A 15,442-nucleotide genomic window follows, 5' to 3' on the forward strand; every position below is an offset into this window, starting at 1 on the left:
ATGTCAAGGCTTTAAAGGGGCCGGAGAGCCCCGCCCCTGGCTCTGACCCCGCCTCCCTCCTCCCTAGCAGCCAATCCACATTCACCCTGGATGCGCGCCCCTCCCAGCCCCCTCCAGATGTTCCCAGGACGCCAGCTAAGTCTGCCCGGCCGGCGCGCGCCGCTTCCGCTCTGGTGGGAAGGACCTCCCTTCCCCCTCTGTAGAAACACTTTCTCCAGGCCCGGCCGGGCTTGGTAAACCTCAGCCGTGCCTGGGTAGAGGACGCCGGGCTGGGCCGAGCGGGGATGGAATGAGGGCGTCTAGAACAGAGAAAACTAAGTAGCTGCGCGCGGACCCACAGGCATGCGCGTTTGCTTCTGTGGGGCTGGGCGTGCACGTGTATGTGTGGTTGTGAGCGTCGGTGTTTGTCATTTGCCTTCCTGCATACGTGTTGGGTGTAAATCCATAGGGAAAGTCTTGAGTGCCTCTTTGGCCTTAAATGCTACCGCCTCTCTCTTCTTTATCCAGGATAGGGTCGTCCCCCCAGTAATCTGGAAAACAGTGATAGGAACAGGCTCCGCTCATCGACAAGCAGTGCTGGCTGTTTCCTTACTGGTTTGGGAGGGAAGGCTGAGCAGAAAAAGGATACAACCTTGTTCTCAACCACTTGCTATCTCGGTGGGGATAAGGAAAAGCAAACAGCCCATCCAGGCCCCTGCAGAGCCTCAGAGCTTTCAATATCATTCCCATTAGTCCTTAATTAAACACTTACTTGCCCTTGCCTAAATACCGTATAAACCTCACAACCTGCATTGTAGTGACTGCCCCAGAAATGTAGGTTCTCAACTGGGTTCTGCAGGGAAATACGAAGGAATCCCTAGGCACTGTCTCTGCCTACTTCATTAAAATTTCTTTTGTTGTGAGTATACAAAGGAGGCAGCTTAGAGTATCATATTAGTCCAATAAAGGAACATAAAAAGGGAATTCAGAGTGCTCAGATTGGCTAGGATTAGGAGTTCTTTTCTGAAGGAGGCTTATTTAAACACGGGATTTGAAGGGCAGAGAGAACTTGAGTAGGGTCCAGGCAGGGTAAAGGCCACAAGGAGACTCAGATAGGAAAGAACAAATTATCTGCATAGGACCGTGAGCAGATCACTGTGGTATGCTGGAAAGTGGAAGAAGTTAATGGAAGAGGTTTCCTACGGAGGAGAGCAGAAGAAGGATACGGATGTGACAAGGCATAAGATAAGTCATTTTGGGTTCTTGAGCATAGAGGTAGCTTGATGAAAAGAGTGCCCAAGGACAGCTATTACTGGAACCTAAAAGATGTCTTGATGGTTACTCCCACCAACTTTTTCATTTTTTTTGCTTAAAAAATATTTTATTCTGGTTGGGCATGGTGGCTCACGCCTGTAATCCCAGCACTTTGGGAGGCCAAGGCAGGCGGATCACGAGGTCAGGAGATAGAAACCATCCTGGCTAACACGGTGAAACCCCGTCTCTACTAAAAATACAAAAAATTAGCCGGGCATGGTGGTGGGCACCTGTAGTCCCAGCTAATTGGGAGGCTGAGGCAGGAGAATGGTGTGAACCCAGTAGGCGGAGCTTGCAGTGAGCCAAGATTGTGCCACTGCACTCCAGCCTGGGCGACAGAGTGAGACTTTTTTCTTTTCTCTGAGATGGAGTCTCACTCTGTCCCAGGTTGGATGGAGTGCAGTGGCACAATCTCTGCTCACTGCAACCTCTGCCTTCTGATTTCAGGTGATTCTCCTGCCTCAGCCTCCCAAGTATCTGGTATTACAAGTGTGCGCCACCACACCTGGCTAATTTTTGTATTTTTAGTAGAGACGGGGGTTTCACCATGTTGGCCAGGCTGGTCTCGGACTCCTAACCTCGGGTGATTTGCCCACCTCGGCCTCCCAAAGCGCTAGGATTACAGATATGAGCCACTGTGCCCAGCCCTTAAACTATTCTTAACATGCAATAAAATGCACACATCTTAGGTGCTTTGTTTGGTGAATTTCAAAATATACACCTATGTAATTAACACCCAAAACAAGATACTGAACCACCACCCTAGAAAGTTCCCTCATGCCCCTTTATAGTTGATCACCCCACACCCACCACCACCCTCCCCTGGCAACTTCCTGAATTATAGCACCATAGATTTGTCTGCATTTGTATTTCACATATATGGAACTTTACAGTATGTACTTGTGTCTGTATGCTTTAGCTTAGTAATGTTTTTGAGATCCATCCATGTGTATCAGTAATCTGTTCTTTTTTATTGCTGAGTAATATTCCATCACATGAATATATCACAATGTGTTTATCCATTCTTCAATTGATGGATATTTGGTATTTCCAGTTGGGGTTATGATGAATATGGCTGCTATTAACATTCTGGTGCAAATATTTTCATAGACATGTTTTCATTTCTCCTTTTCACCTTATTTCTTGATGATAATGGCATCTTCAGAAGCCTACAGCATTGTGAATTCTTATTCAATTATCTAACATTTATTGAATAGGGATCAGTGGGCTAGTTCTGGGATTACAACACAAAGTAGACATGGTCCTTTCCTCAAAGGGCTTGAAAGTCCAATAAAACTCCATGTACCTGTTGTATTCCTAATATTGCCTTGTATTCCTAATTCTGCCTTGAGGTAGAAAACCTTAAAAGTCTGCCAGGCATTTCTAACTACTTTTGGATGTTTCCAAATAACTGAATTATTGGAAGTAAACAGAACGTCAAGATGATAATTTACTTTTTTTTTTTTCTTTTTTGAGACAGAGTCTCACTCTGTCACCCAGGCTGGAATGCAGTGGCACAATCTCGGCTCACTGAAGTTCTGCCTCCCAAGAGGCAATTCTCTTGCCTCTTGCAATTCTCAAGCAATTCTTCTGCCTCAGCCTCCCAAGTAGCAGAGATTACAGGTGGGTGCCACCACATCCAGCTAATTTTTGTATTTTTAGTAGAAATGAGGTTTCACCAAGTTGTCCAGGCTGGTTTTGAACTACTGACCTCAAGTGATCTGCCCCCGTCAGCCTCCCAAAGTGCTGGGATTACAAGCGTGAGCCTCCACGCCCAGCCAATATTTTACTTTTCATTTAGATGTTTACCCTTGTTTAGTAAATACAGCCAGAACATCTGTATTTGTCAGAGCAAGCACCTGTGCTCCTTCCTTAAAGGCTATTGTGCATTTGGTAATTTTGGCATTCAGATTTTGGCAGATTCTCTATGCTTCACAAACCTTCATCCTCACTGACAGGGGTTGAAAGAAGTGTAACTACTATTGCTCCAAGATCCCTTTCAGTCTTTTGATGAGACTTAAGACTCTTTCATTCCTTAGTGCTATTATTTGCATAAATTAAAAATTACACAGAAGTCCCAAAGTTTGTTCTTCACTCTTATATCACTAATCATATATTGTTATTTACTTGAGTCGTCTGTGTAACAAAACAGGCTAGGCCTCTTAGGTCTCTGGTAGCTACAAGCTGTTACTACTGGTTTAGTAACAAACCAGTTTGGTGGTATTGTCTAACTATGCATGTAGTGCTGATGCCTGATAGATGGATTGTCAGAGAGAACCACCCTGTCACTGCTAACATCAGTACTTTGAATGGGGTTCCCTGCTTTAATACTATGTGGTCATTCATTTAATGTTGGAGCATCTTCAATTCTCAGAGGTTGAAACTGTAGCCATTTAGCCATTGGCTGACAAACTGACTCTAGTTTAGAACTCCTGGCAACAGGAGATAGTCAGGTTGGTATCTAGCCTCTCAAAACATTTTTTCTTTTTTTTCTCTAGATTGGGTCTTGCTGTGTCACCCAGATTGGAGTGCAGTGGTGTGATCACAGCTCACTGCAGCCTTGACTTCTAGGCTCAAGTGAGCCCCCACCAACTAGCGGGGACTACAAGTGCACTCCACCATACCCAGCTAATTTTTTCATTTTGTGTAGAGACAGGGTCTCACTGTATGCTCAGGCTGGTCTTGAACTCCTGAGATCAAGCGATCCTCCCACTGTGGCCTCCCAAAGTGCTGGGATTGTAGATGTGAGCTCCCATGCCTGACCTCAAAACATTTTTGTAATATGGCTGTTTTCCAGACAGATGAACTCTGACTGCAATCTCAATGTCTTTCCTGATCAGTAATAGGAAGAAAGAAGCTGTTGTATAATGTTTGGTCCACTTGCTGTATAGGAATAGATCTTTACTGCTACATGTACATAATTCTCTACGGGACAGTCATGTTCCTTGGATTCTGACAGCATTGCCAGTATGTGCTTTGAAACCTCCTACCTGGCACAGATATGATGGATCTGCTCATATCCTTGAACCTCTTTTTCATCACTTTTCATCATTCGAACATTTTTATTGAATCTATATGCTAAGCACTGTACATAAGGTATTAGATAACTTGTACAGAGTTCATGTGGGGTATGATAAACAATGAGACTGGAAAGGTAAGCAGTGGGTAGACCATCCTTTATCCTAAGAGCAGTGTAGACTTTGAATGGTTTTAAGCAGGAGGGTAGCATAGTCAGATTTGCATTTTAGATCAGTGTGGTTGCAGTGTGGAGGATAGAGAGAGCAAGACTGAAGTCAGGAGGGCCAGGCAAGGTTTTTGTAGTACCTGAGGAGAAAAATGAGAAATGATGTGGTCTGGACTAGGAAAGTGATAGTGGTGATGGGGAGGATGTTGAAATCCCCAGGGGGCATCCAAGTAGAAACATCTCTCCAACTCGTCAGAACTTCCCAACTGTGTGCCTCAGGAAGAGGTTAAGGTGGTGCCGCATATTGGGCTTCACAATTCTCAGGGCAGCACAGGCTTCCTGAGTCAGAGAGCAATCTTGGTTATGCCAGATTGCATCATCCAGCATATAAAACACCATCGTTTTCTATGTGTGTACTGACACAGAAAAGGTTGGGAAGCACTGATGTAGGCTGTGGGATAAATAATTCTGAAGCTCAGGAGAGGAATTGGGATGATAGATAAGAGATTTGTGAGTCCTCAGAACATTGGTGGTTACTGAAGTCATGGAGTTGAGGAGATCATGCAAGTAGAGAAAAGAAAAGCTGGAGCAGAACCCCAAGGAACATCAACATTAGAGGGGGGTCTCCAGAGAAGGAGAAAGAAAACTGAATGAACATTGTCAGCAGAACCCAAGAAAGGGATTTCCAAAAAAAAAAGACCAAATACAGTCAGTCCTTCTTATTGGTGACTTCCACATCCATGCACTCAATCAACCTCAGATCAGAAAAATAAACAAACAAAAAAACTACATCTCTCTGAAGACTAGATCAGGAAAAAAATAAAATAAAATACAGCAATAAAAATGCAAAATTTTAAAAATTTAGGCTGGGCGCAGTGGCTCATGCCTGTAATCCCAGCTCTTTAGGAGGCCAAGGCGGGTGGATCACGAGGTCAGGAGATCGAGACCATCCTGGCTAATACGGTAAAACACCGCCTCTACTAAAAATATAAAAAATTAGCAGGGCGAGGTGGTGGGCGCCTGTAGTCCCACTACTCGGGAGGCTGAGGCAGGAGAATGGCATGCACCCGGGAGGTGGAGCTTGCAGTGAGCCGAGGTCGCGCCACTGCACTCCAGCCTGGGCGACAGAGCGAGACTCCGTCTTAAAAAAAAAAATTAGTGTGAACTATTTGCATAGTATTTACATAATATTACATATTACAAGTAATCTAGAGATGATTTAAAGTATATAGGAGAATACCCCTAGGTCATTTGCAAATACTACACCATTTTATGTAAGGGACTTAAGCATCCTTTGACTTTTGTATCCTTGTGGGTCCTGGAACCAATTCCCCATGAATAGGAAGAGATGATTTTTTTGGCCCCGATGTTGCTGAGTCAAGTTGGATCAGGACAGAGACATCCCTACTGACTCTGGCCACTTGTCATTGGAGACTTTGATAAAACCAGATTTTACTTGTTTATTTAAAACAAAGATGGGGTCTCACTCCATTGCCCAGGCTGTTCTCAAACTCCTGGGCTCAAGCAGTCCTCCCATCTTGGCCTTCCAAAATGCTGGGATTACAGGCGTGAGCCACCCCGCCCAACCTGGCAAAACCAGATTCTGAAGGATTGAGAAAAATGTACAAAGGAAGGAATGGAGACAGGAGGTGTTTAAAACTTTTTGGCTGGGTGCAGTGGCTCACACCTGTAATTCCAGCACTTTGGGGAGGACAAGGTGGGTGGATCACCTGAGGTCAGGAATTCAAGACCAGCCTGGCCAACATGGTGAAACCCGGTGTCTACTAAAAATACAAAAACGAGCTGTGCGCAGTGGCACGTGCCTGTAATCCCAGCTACTCAGGAGGCTGAGGCAGAAGAATCACTTGAGCCTGGGAGGCAGAGGTTGCAGTGAGCCAATTGTGCCATTGCACTCCAGCCTGTGCAATAGAGTGAGACTGTCTCAAAAACAAAACAAAAACACAAACAACAACAACAAAAAACTTTTCTAAGATTTTGGCTATGCTGTGAAGGAAAAATTAGGCAGATAGATGGGTGGTACAGTGAGAGTTATTTTAGAAAACACTCGCTACTTTAAAAAATTATTCATTTAAGATTAGTTTGTATAAAAAGTAATATGTCCATATGTTTTAATAATCAAATAATACAGAAGCAATTATTTGCTGCATTTCTTACCCCCAGCAATGAGCCATTTTAACTTTTTGGCTGATTCTTCTATATGACTAAATATGCTTATACTGCCATTCCTTTTTTTTTTTTTTTTTTTTTTTGAGATAGAGTCTCACTCTGCTGTTCAGGCTGGAGTGCAGTGGCATGATCTTGGCTCACTGCAACCTTGCTTTTCAGGCTCAAGCAATCCTCCCACCTCGGCCTCCTGAGTAGCTAGGACTATAGGCGCATGCCACCATGTTCAGCTAATTTTTAAATTTTAAAATTTTTTTGTAGAGATGAAGTCTTATTGTATTACCCAGGCTGGTCTTTAACTCCTGGGCTCAAGTGATTCTCCCGCCTTGACCTCCCAAAGTGTTGGGATTACAGATGTGAGCCACCGCACCCGACCTGAGGACCTCATTTTTATGGGCACTAATTACACATCCTTTTTGAAACCAACTGCCACAGACGTGAAATACAGTGGTTCCTCACAACAGGTCAGGTAACTGCTCAGCCAATCTCTTACTAGGGAACAGGTCAGGTTCGGATGCTGAAGCATCTCCCAAAGCTTTTAGTTATTGAGGATTTCTTTTTTTAAGACAGTATCACTCTATTATCCAGGCTGGAGTGCAGTGGCATGATCTTGGCTCACTGCAACCTCAGCCTCCTGAGCTCAAGTGATCCTGCACCTCAGCCTCCCAAGTTACCAGACTACAGGTGCGTGCCACCACTCCCAGCTAATTTGTGTGTGTGTGTGTGTGTGTTTTGCAGATTCGGGGTTTTGCCATGTTGCCCAGGCTGGTCTCAAACTGCTGAGCTCAAGTGATCCACCTGCCTCAGCCTCCCAGTGTTGGGATTACAGGCGTGAGCCACTGCACCTGGGTATTTCTTAATTAGCCATGTTGGACAAAGCTCCTGTGTATCCTTCTGGTCACTGAGGTTATTTTCTGTTATCAAGGAGTTATCTGGGAAAGGTGCCACTTGGCTTTGTAAGCCAGTCTCACTGTAGTCAGAGCCCATGTATTAGTTTTGTAGTGTTGCTCTAAGAAATCACCAAAAAACTTAGTGGTTTAAAATACTGATTTATTCTCTTACAGCTCTGGAGATCAGAAATCTAAAATCAAGGTGTTGGCAGGGCTGTTCCTTCTGGAGGCTTCAGGGGAGAATACATTTCCTTGCTTTTGCTAACTTCTAGAAGCCACCTGCATTCCTTGACTTGTGGCCCTTCTTCACATCACTCCAACCTCTTGCTTTTGTCATTACATCTCCTACTGTGGTCAGCTCTCCCTCTGCCTCCCTATTATAAGAACACTGATGATTGCACTTAGGGTCTATTCTGATCATCCAGGTTAATCTACCGATCTCAAGATCCTCAATCTCATTTGCAAAGCCCCTTTTGCTATCTAAGGTAACATTCACTGGTTTCAGGGATTAGGTGGACATCGTGGGGGACCATTATTCATCCTACCATAGCGCCACGTATGTTTCTGTGCACTGCCTTGGTGGAGTGAGAGAAGAGAGCACCTAGCAGGGTTACAAGGTTTCAAAGTGTTCCTAAATTAAGATCTTGTGGGCAAACTCAGCTCTGTAACTACTGTGATAACTGAGACCATCATAAACTGGCCTCATTTCTATTAGCTCCATATCCCTCCCTGCCAACACTGCTTCCTTTAAAATGTTCTGTAGCACTGAGGCTGGACTCCTTATTACTTCATTATCCTGAAAAACAAGTTATTCGAGATAGTAAGATGCATGTTTTCTACAAGGTGAGATGTTTTTCTCATAAGCCTCTGGTCTAACAAGTGCAGTTGTGGTCTGCAGCATGCTCACACAGTGTAATAGCACCTTATTTTTCTTTATCACTCTATATTCTGCAAAATACCTTCACATCCTTAGGAAATTTGGGCATAGGAAAAGGAAAGTGGTGTTATTTCAGTTGTACAGATGAGTAAACTGTGGCTGTAAGGCAGAGAATGGATTGGAAGGTAGATGACTTTAATATAGGAACCCCCCACCAGGCACTGGACACATGGATGGAATGAAACGTACATGTAATTGATAGAATTTGCTGCTGGACTTTGTGAGCATTTAAATGTGGGGAATGTAAGTGAGAAAATCAACTGAGGTTTCTAGCTTAAGCAATGAATACTGTAATGAGCTTGCTTTTGAGATATGTTGAATCTGATGTATCTAAGAACTAAGGGATATAATGACAAAACAGGAAAAATGCTAGTCTGGGACTGTGGATGTAGGGCTACCAATATATTTGGGGACCATAAGCATGCAGGTAGTTGTTAAAGTCACAGGGAAGAACTCATACCAGGAAAAATACATAGAGGAGGGCTGAATGGAACCGTAAGCACTCGAAGTATGGTCTACCTCTGCTTGCCTCAGAATCATCTGGGGGAGCTGTTAAAAACAGATGCCTCATTGTTAATGTACTTAATGTCACAAAAATTGTATACTTTTTAAAAAATTATTTATCTTTTAATTTTTAACCCAGTTTTTGATGGGATTTCCACATTCTGAAAAACTATACTTAAAAACAGTTAAAATGGTAAATTTTATGTATATATTACTATAATAGAAGAATGCACAAACAAAAAACAGAAAATAGATTCCTAAGCCACATTCCAAACCTGAATTACTAAGGTTTTGCCCAAAGTCAGGCCTAGCAAGTCCGGAAGCCTGAAGAAACCAGGTAAGATTCAGAGAGCCCAGGAACTGATATATTTTAAGACTAGCCTAGTTTTATCTTTATAAATAATCCCCCAAAGCAGCCCCCTCCATAACCCATAACCAGGACCACTTTTCCTAGGCCATCCCAATCCAGATACCCTAGCTCACCACTCCACAGATTCATTCTCCACAAGATTTGTTCCAAACAATGGGGAACAGATACCGATTCTTTGAATTATATGCCTTGGACATTTTACCAAAAGCTCCTGCCAGGTTTTGAGGCTGCCTGATTGTTAAGGAGTTAAGGAGAATGAACATAATTCTCAATATAAAACTCTTTCAGTATCTCTTTCTTGGTCTTCTTGCCCTCCCATCTCACTGCTTCTGGAATCATAATCTGTTCTTTTCTTTCCCTCTTTCTATCAGTGATTCAGGGATTGGATGAGTCTCTATGGTTTGTTTTGCCCTGAAGAACAGAAGGCTTCTGTCCCAACTGGTGTTGCCAAAGCAACATATTAATTCCATGCCATGATCCTGGGTCAAGATCTGCACAATCTGATTGGTCATATCACCTCGGATGGCAAGGGAGTGGAAGTGGTCAAAATCATGGAGTCCCAGCTTTCGGAGACGCCTTGCAGCTGCCCGGTAACACTTCCAGGGTTGGGGCTCCACAAGGAGGTAGTGGCAGAGGGAGGAAAGATGGGCCAGGAACTCCCACAGGCCATGGTCTCCGTGGTTCAGATGAATCCACATGGTTATTGACATACAGAAGCCAATGTCAAAAACTGAACGTCCAAATTGGCTTAAGAAAGAGCTCAAGAGAACCTTCCGTTTCCTTTGATTCATGAAGTCCAGGGTAATAAAGGTCAAGGCATCAGGAAAAGGACATTCTTTTTCGGCTCGCTTCACCAGGACTGGATCTATGTCACAGCAGAGGAGCCGGAGTTCTCTTGAGGCATCTGAGCAGGTCTCCCCGTCAGGTAGGGAGAGGAAGTGTTTGTACAGAGCCACACTCAGATCCTAGAGGAATCCAAAAGAGCTTTGTCACTACAGTTCTCAACCAATGAACAGAAGAGAAATCTATATCATTCTCCCACTAAGAATGCCACTTACCTCTGGCTGTACAGGATGTGAGGTTCCTAAACCATAACCTAAAGAGGTTGTGCAAAAAGTTTTCCACAGAATAGGCTCTCAGTGCCCTCCAGGGGTCACATGCTGTAATGCATCATCCCCATATTTTCCTGACACTGATGATAGATTGGGTTGTAGTTCAAAGTTACAGCCAAATGGATGCAGCAAAGGAGCCTACAGCAGTATTTCCCAGCTTAAGTAATATGCTGACAAACTCACTCTTTTTCTGGGTATCTCAAGACCCCAGGGAGGAGGAAAGGGGTCCAGAGGCATAACCAGTGTCTCTTATGAAGGAAGTGAGGAATACAGCAAGCACCATCTTATAAAAACCTGCTTCTCAGACCTGTGGTGGGGGAAGTCTGGATTCCAAAGTCCTCATTTAGCCTTCACTACAGCTTCAATTTTACTGTCTTAGGATTCATCACCTCCTTCTAAGACATTCTGCTTCTATAACCATCATTGCTAAAAGTCACTGCTAACAACCTTCTAGACAAGTCTAATGATTTGTGATTTTTACCACATTAGCACCTTTTTACTCTTAAGTCACCATCTCCTTTCTCTAACTTTGAATTCCTTTTTTTTTTTGGAGACAAAGTCTGGTTCTGTCACCCAGGCTCGAGTGCAATGGCGTGATCTCGGTACACTGCAACCTCTGCCTCCCAGGTTCAAGCGATTCTCCTGCCTCAGCCTCCTAAGTAGCTGGGATTACAGGCACACGTCACCACACCTGGCTAATTTTTGTTTTTAGTAGAGACCGGGTTTCGTCATGTTGGCCAGGCTGGTCTTTAACTGACCTCAAGTGATCCACCTGCCTTGGCCTCCCAAAGTGCTGGGACTATAGGAATGAGCCACTGCACCTGGCCTCTTTGATTTCTATAACCATTATAACTAACTCAAATTTGTGTTTTTCCACATAGTATTTTCCAGGCATTTTTCTGTTTACTACTTTATTTGCTTGGTGTAACAAGCATGTGAGGAAAATATTTATTTATGCCTTTTGTGCAGGTGAAGAAAATGCACAATGGAAGCCACCCAGATGTCCAATGATAGTGGCATAGTCAAATCAATGTGGTATAATCATGAAGATAGAATACTAAGTAGCAGTTAAAAATGAAGACACAGGCTGGGCGCGGTGGCTCACGCCTGTAATCCCAGCACTTTGGGAGGCCGAGGGGGACGGATCACGAGGTCAGGAGATCGAGACCATCCTGGCTAACACGGTGAAACCCTGTCTCTACTAAAAATACAAAAAATTAGCCGGGCGTGGTGGCGGGTGCCTGTAGTCCTAGCTACTCCAGAGGCTGAGGCAGGAGAATGCCGGGAACCCGGGAGGCGGAGCTTGCAGTGAGCCGAGATCGCGCCACTGCACTCCAGCCTGGGTGACAGAGCGAGACTCCCCGTCTCAAAAAAAAAAAAAAAAAATGAAGACACACAACTTGGTGCACAGCATGGACAATTTTCACAAATACATAATGTTGAGAAGAAAAAGCAAGCCATAACAGAAAATATATGACAAGCATCCACTTACATGAAGCTCAAAAATGGGTGAAATTAAACTACATCATTCAGGGAAGAAAAACAGTACACTATAAAGAAAAGCAAGGAAACAATAGAAGGCTAGTTGTTACCTCTGGGTAGAGAATACAGGTTTATGAACAGGAAAAGGAACTTTTGGGGAACTTGTGGGGTGCTGACGTTTATTCTTTTTTTTTTTTTTTTTTTTTGAGACAGGGTTTTACTCTGTTTCTCAGGCTGGAGGAGAGTGCAGTGGCGTGATCACTGCAGCCTTGACTTCCCAGGCTCCAGAGATCCTCCTACTTCAGCCTCATGAGTAGCTGGAACCACAGGTGCACACCATGATGCCCAGTTAATTTTTGTATTTTTGGTAGGGATGAGAGTTTGCCATGTTGCCCAGGCTGATCTCGAACTCCTGAGCTCAAGCAATCCACCAACATCAGCCTCTGAAAATGTTGGGATTACAGGCGTCAGCCACTGCGCCCAGCAGTTTTTTGGGTTTTCTGTTGTTGTTCTATTTGAGACAGGGTCTCACTGTGTCACCCAGGCTGGGGTATGTGGCACAATCAAGGTCCACTGCAGCCTCAACCTCCTGGGTTCAAGCGATCCTCCTCCCTCAGCCTCCCTAAGTATCTGGGACTACAGACGCCCACCACCACACCTGGCTAATTTTTTTTAGAGATAGGGTTTTGCCATGTTGCCCAGGCTGGGGAAAGAGTATTTAAAATTGAAAAAAAAAAAGCACCCATAAATTATGGTACATCTATCCAATGAAACATTAGGACGCTGCTAAAAAAAGAATGCGGTTATATAATCTCAGAATTAAAAGCTACTAATAGTGTGTTACCATTTATAAAACTAAAAGGGGGGTATTTATACCTACATAAAATGCTGGTATACACACAGGACTGTGTGGGGGAAAAGGAGGATTTAGGGTTGGGAGTAGAGACTTTTTACTATTTACCCCTTTGTAGTTTGAATTTTTTTGTTTTATCAAGCGCAAACATTTTTTTCCCTTTTCTGACTACAAAGATCCAGAAGAGAAAGCATTTTTTAAAAAGTGCAAAACAGAAAGCTCCATAAACGTACAGCCAGGTTTGGGAACCACTACCCTAGTTAGCTGCCAACTATGTCTTTACCTCTCATGTGTATACTACTCTTAACTTTAAAATCTCTGGTGGTTTCCTAATGCCTTTCGTGAAATCCCAAGCCTTAACCTCAGTCTCTCTTTTCCACCGTTTTCACCCTCTGACTTCCTGTATCATCACAGAGAAGAAATTTTGCAGGGGACACCAGACATCAACCCATCTCCTCATTCCAGTCTTTTAAGACTGTATCCAAATGTCCTCCTCCTACTTATCAACTGAGTCCCACAAGGTCTGCAATCGTCCCCCAAAGTCTCTTCTGTGAAAGGACAGCAACACAACAAAACTGTCCCCTGCACTCCAGATGCTGGACTGGAGTGGTGGAGGGAGCAGAGAGAGGGTACTAACTTTTGAAGCATTTGCCATGGTAAGTTCAGACTGCCTGCTAGTGTAGGATATCCCAGTGGCTACAAACAGGTGTGGGAGAGACATTTCCTTATTTTGCATGTGGTTTGATTATAATCATTATATGCCTAAGAATAGTTTGCAGCAAGAAGAGTGGCAGTGCCACCCTTCTCCATTCCCTCGGGCAAAATGCTCTATTTGCTTCTCGATCCTCTCCACTGTACTTTGTCAACTCACTGTTTTTGTTTTGCTTTGTTTTTGTGATGGAGTGTCGCTCTGTCGCCCAGGCTGGAGTGCAGTGGGACCATCTCGGCTCACTCCAGGCTCCGCCTCCCGGGTTCACACCATTCTCCTGCCTCGGCCTCCCGAGTAGCTGGGACTACAGGCGCCCGCCACCACGCCACCTAATTTTTTGTATTTTTAGTAGAGACGGGGTTTCACTGTGTTAGCCAGGATAGTCTCCATCTCCTGACCTTGTGATCCGCCCGCCTCGGCCTCCCAAAGTGCTGGGATTACAGACGTGAGCCACCGCCCCGGCCTACTCACATTTTTTGAAATAAACATGCAGGTCCTAGGGTCTGTCCTGTACTGTATAGCACACGAGTCTCAATATCAGGCATGATTCTGTCACCCTTGGCTTTTCTCTCCCAGTAAACCAAACCTAACCCCATGTTCCCAAACGTGTGTCTCTGGAAGCCCCCTCTCTCCAGCCAAAGCGCCAGGCACGCTGGACAGAGGCCACCCTAGATACAGGGACCGTCCCCACCTGGGGTCTGGCCCTTAAATAGAAGTGGGAACGTAGTCGACAAAGACTCCTCTCCAAGAGAGATTCCTAAGACAGATGGTGGAACCCTGGCGGGCAGGCATCAGCAGCACTGGCAAGGTCAACGCCACGCTTTATACTCGATTTGGGAAAGTTCTGATGGGTGTGAGCCCAGGCCAGAACCACCGTGGATGTGTAGGCAACCAACCGCTTGGTTCCGGATGCTCCAATCCCTCCCCTGTCACTCACCCCGGAGTTACACCCCACGTCGAGCCCCAGAATCGGCCCGTTCTCGGGACTCTGAGGAAAGAGCTGTCGAAGCAGCTCCGGGGGCAGGAGGCGGAGCCGTTGCTCCGGAGGGTGGAAGCGAGAATAATGAGGAAAATTTCCGAACGGGGCGGCGCCGGGTTCCAGAACTCGCGGTTCCTCTTCCGCTGCGGTCTCCTTAAGACTCCCTCCATCCAGTTCCGAGGGCACCGCCATTAGCCTCATCACCGCCTCTGGGCCCTGGCGGAACCGGAAGTCGGGAACCTGTGGTCGGCGGGGGCGGGGCGGTGCCAGCGCGCGTGCGCTGAACGGCGAGGGCGGGTGGATGGAATTCTGCGGTGAAAAGGCGTCCCGACTTCCTCGCGCTGTGTGCCTGTAGCCGGCGAGCGCGTGGGGGGGCTTGCCTTGTATTATTAAACCCTCATCACAACACTGGGAGGGGATTAGCAATATCATCCACGTTTTACAGGGATGAAACAAGCTCTGAGGGCTAAGTGTCTTGGCCAAACTGACATAGTTTGAAACTTGGGCTGCTTGACCCAGAGCAAGGATAATAGTTTGTTGGGATCTTGGAAATCAATTTTAGTCCGATTTCCTTTCTTTATAAATGCAAAAAGTGAGACCCGGAGAGAACTTACTTGTCTGGGGCCATACAGTGAATCTGTGACTAAAGAACTTCCACCCGGTTCAGGAAAGGGTAGCCAGGAGCTGCAGGTCACTTGCGAAGCCGGCCGACTCAGTCCTGTCCCCCAGGGGGAACAGGACCGCGCCTTAAGAGCCAGCACTTAAAGAGTGCTTACCGGGCACCAGACACCCTTCTAAGCTTAGTCAATCCTCTCACTAACCCCATGATTAAATGACCGTATTATTATTCTTTTTATATAGATGAGGACAGTGGAGTACAACAAAGTAACTTGTCCAAGATCCTACAGTTAGAAATGATGGTACTAGGATTCGAACCCAGGTAGT

At 45.2% G+C, this 15,442-nt stretch overlaps 1 protein-coding gene and 1 long non-coding RNA gene across 2 annotated transcripts; one reads left to right on the forward strand and one right to left on the reverse strand.

The window, feature by feature from the left end:
• The first annotated feature begins 115 nt into the window (after nt 1-115).
• On the forward strand, nt 116-9,988 carry LOC112635215. Its single transcript, XR_003121877.1, has 3 exons — nt 116-318; nt 508-657; nt 9,734-9,988. It is a non-coding gene; the product is annotated as an uncharacterized LOC112635215 (long non-coding RNA).
• On the reverse strand, nt 7,695-14,725 carry BCDIN3D (BCDIN3 domain containing RNA methyltransferase). The gene is made up of 2 exons (XM_025403205.1): nt 14,456-14,725; nt 7,695-10,327 (listed from the first exon to the last, which is right to left on the reverse strand). Exons 1-2 carry the CDS (start codon nt 14,696-14,698, stop codon nt 9,698-9,700), a joined length of 873 nt encoding a protein of 290 aa, XP_025258990.1. The 5' UTR covers nt 14,699-14,725; the 3' UTR covers nt 7,695-9,697.
• Between the last annotated feature and the right edge of the window lie 717 nt (nt 14,726-15,442).

Source organism: Theropithecus gelada, chromosome 11 (assembly GCF_003255815.1).
Source record: "Theropithecus gelada isolate Dixy chromosome 11, Tgel_1.0, whole genome shotgun sequence".
Taxonomy (NCBI): domain Eukaryota; kingdom Metazoa; phylum Chordata; class Mammalia; order Primates; family Cercopithecidae; genus Theropithecus; species Theropithecus gelada.

Excerpts from the sequence above, each read along its gene's own strand:
- BCDIN3D (XM_025403205.1), bottom strand. The coding sequence starts at position 14,698 with ATGAGGCTAATGGCGGTGCCCTCGGAACTGGATGGAGGGAGTCTTAAG. Across the intron at positions 10,328-14,455 it reads ACGTGGGGTGTAACTCCGGG|GATCTGAGTGTGGCTCTGTA; the intron begins GTGAGTGACAGG and ends GGATTCCTCTAG.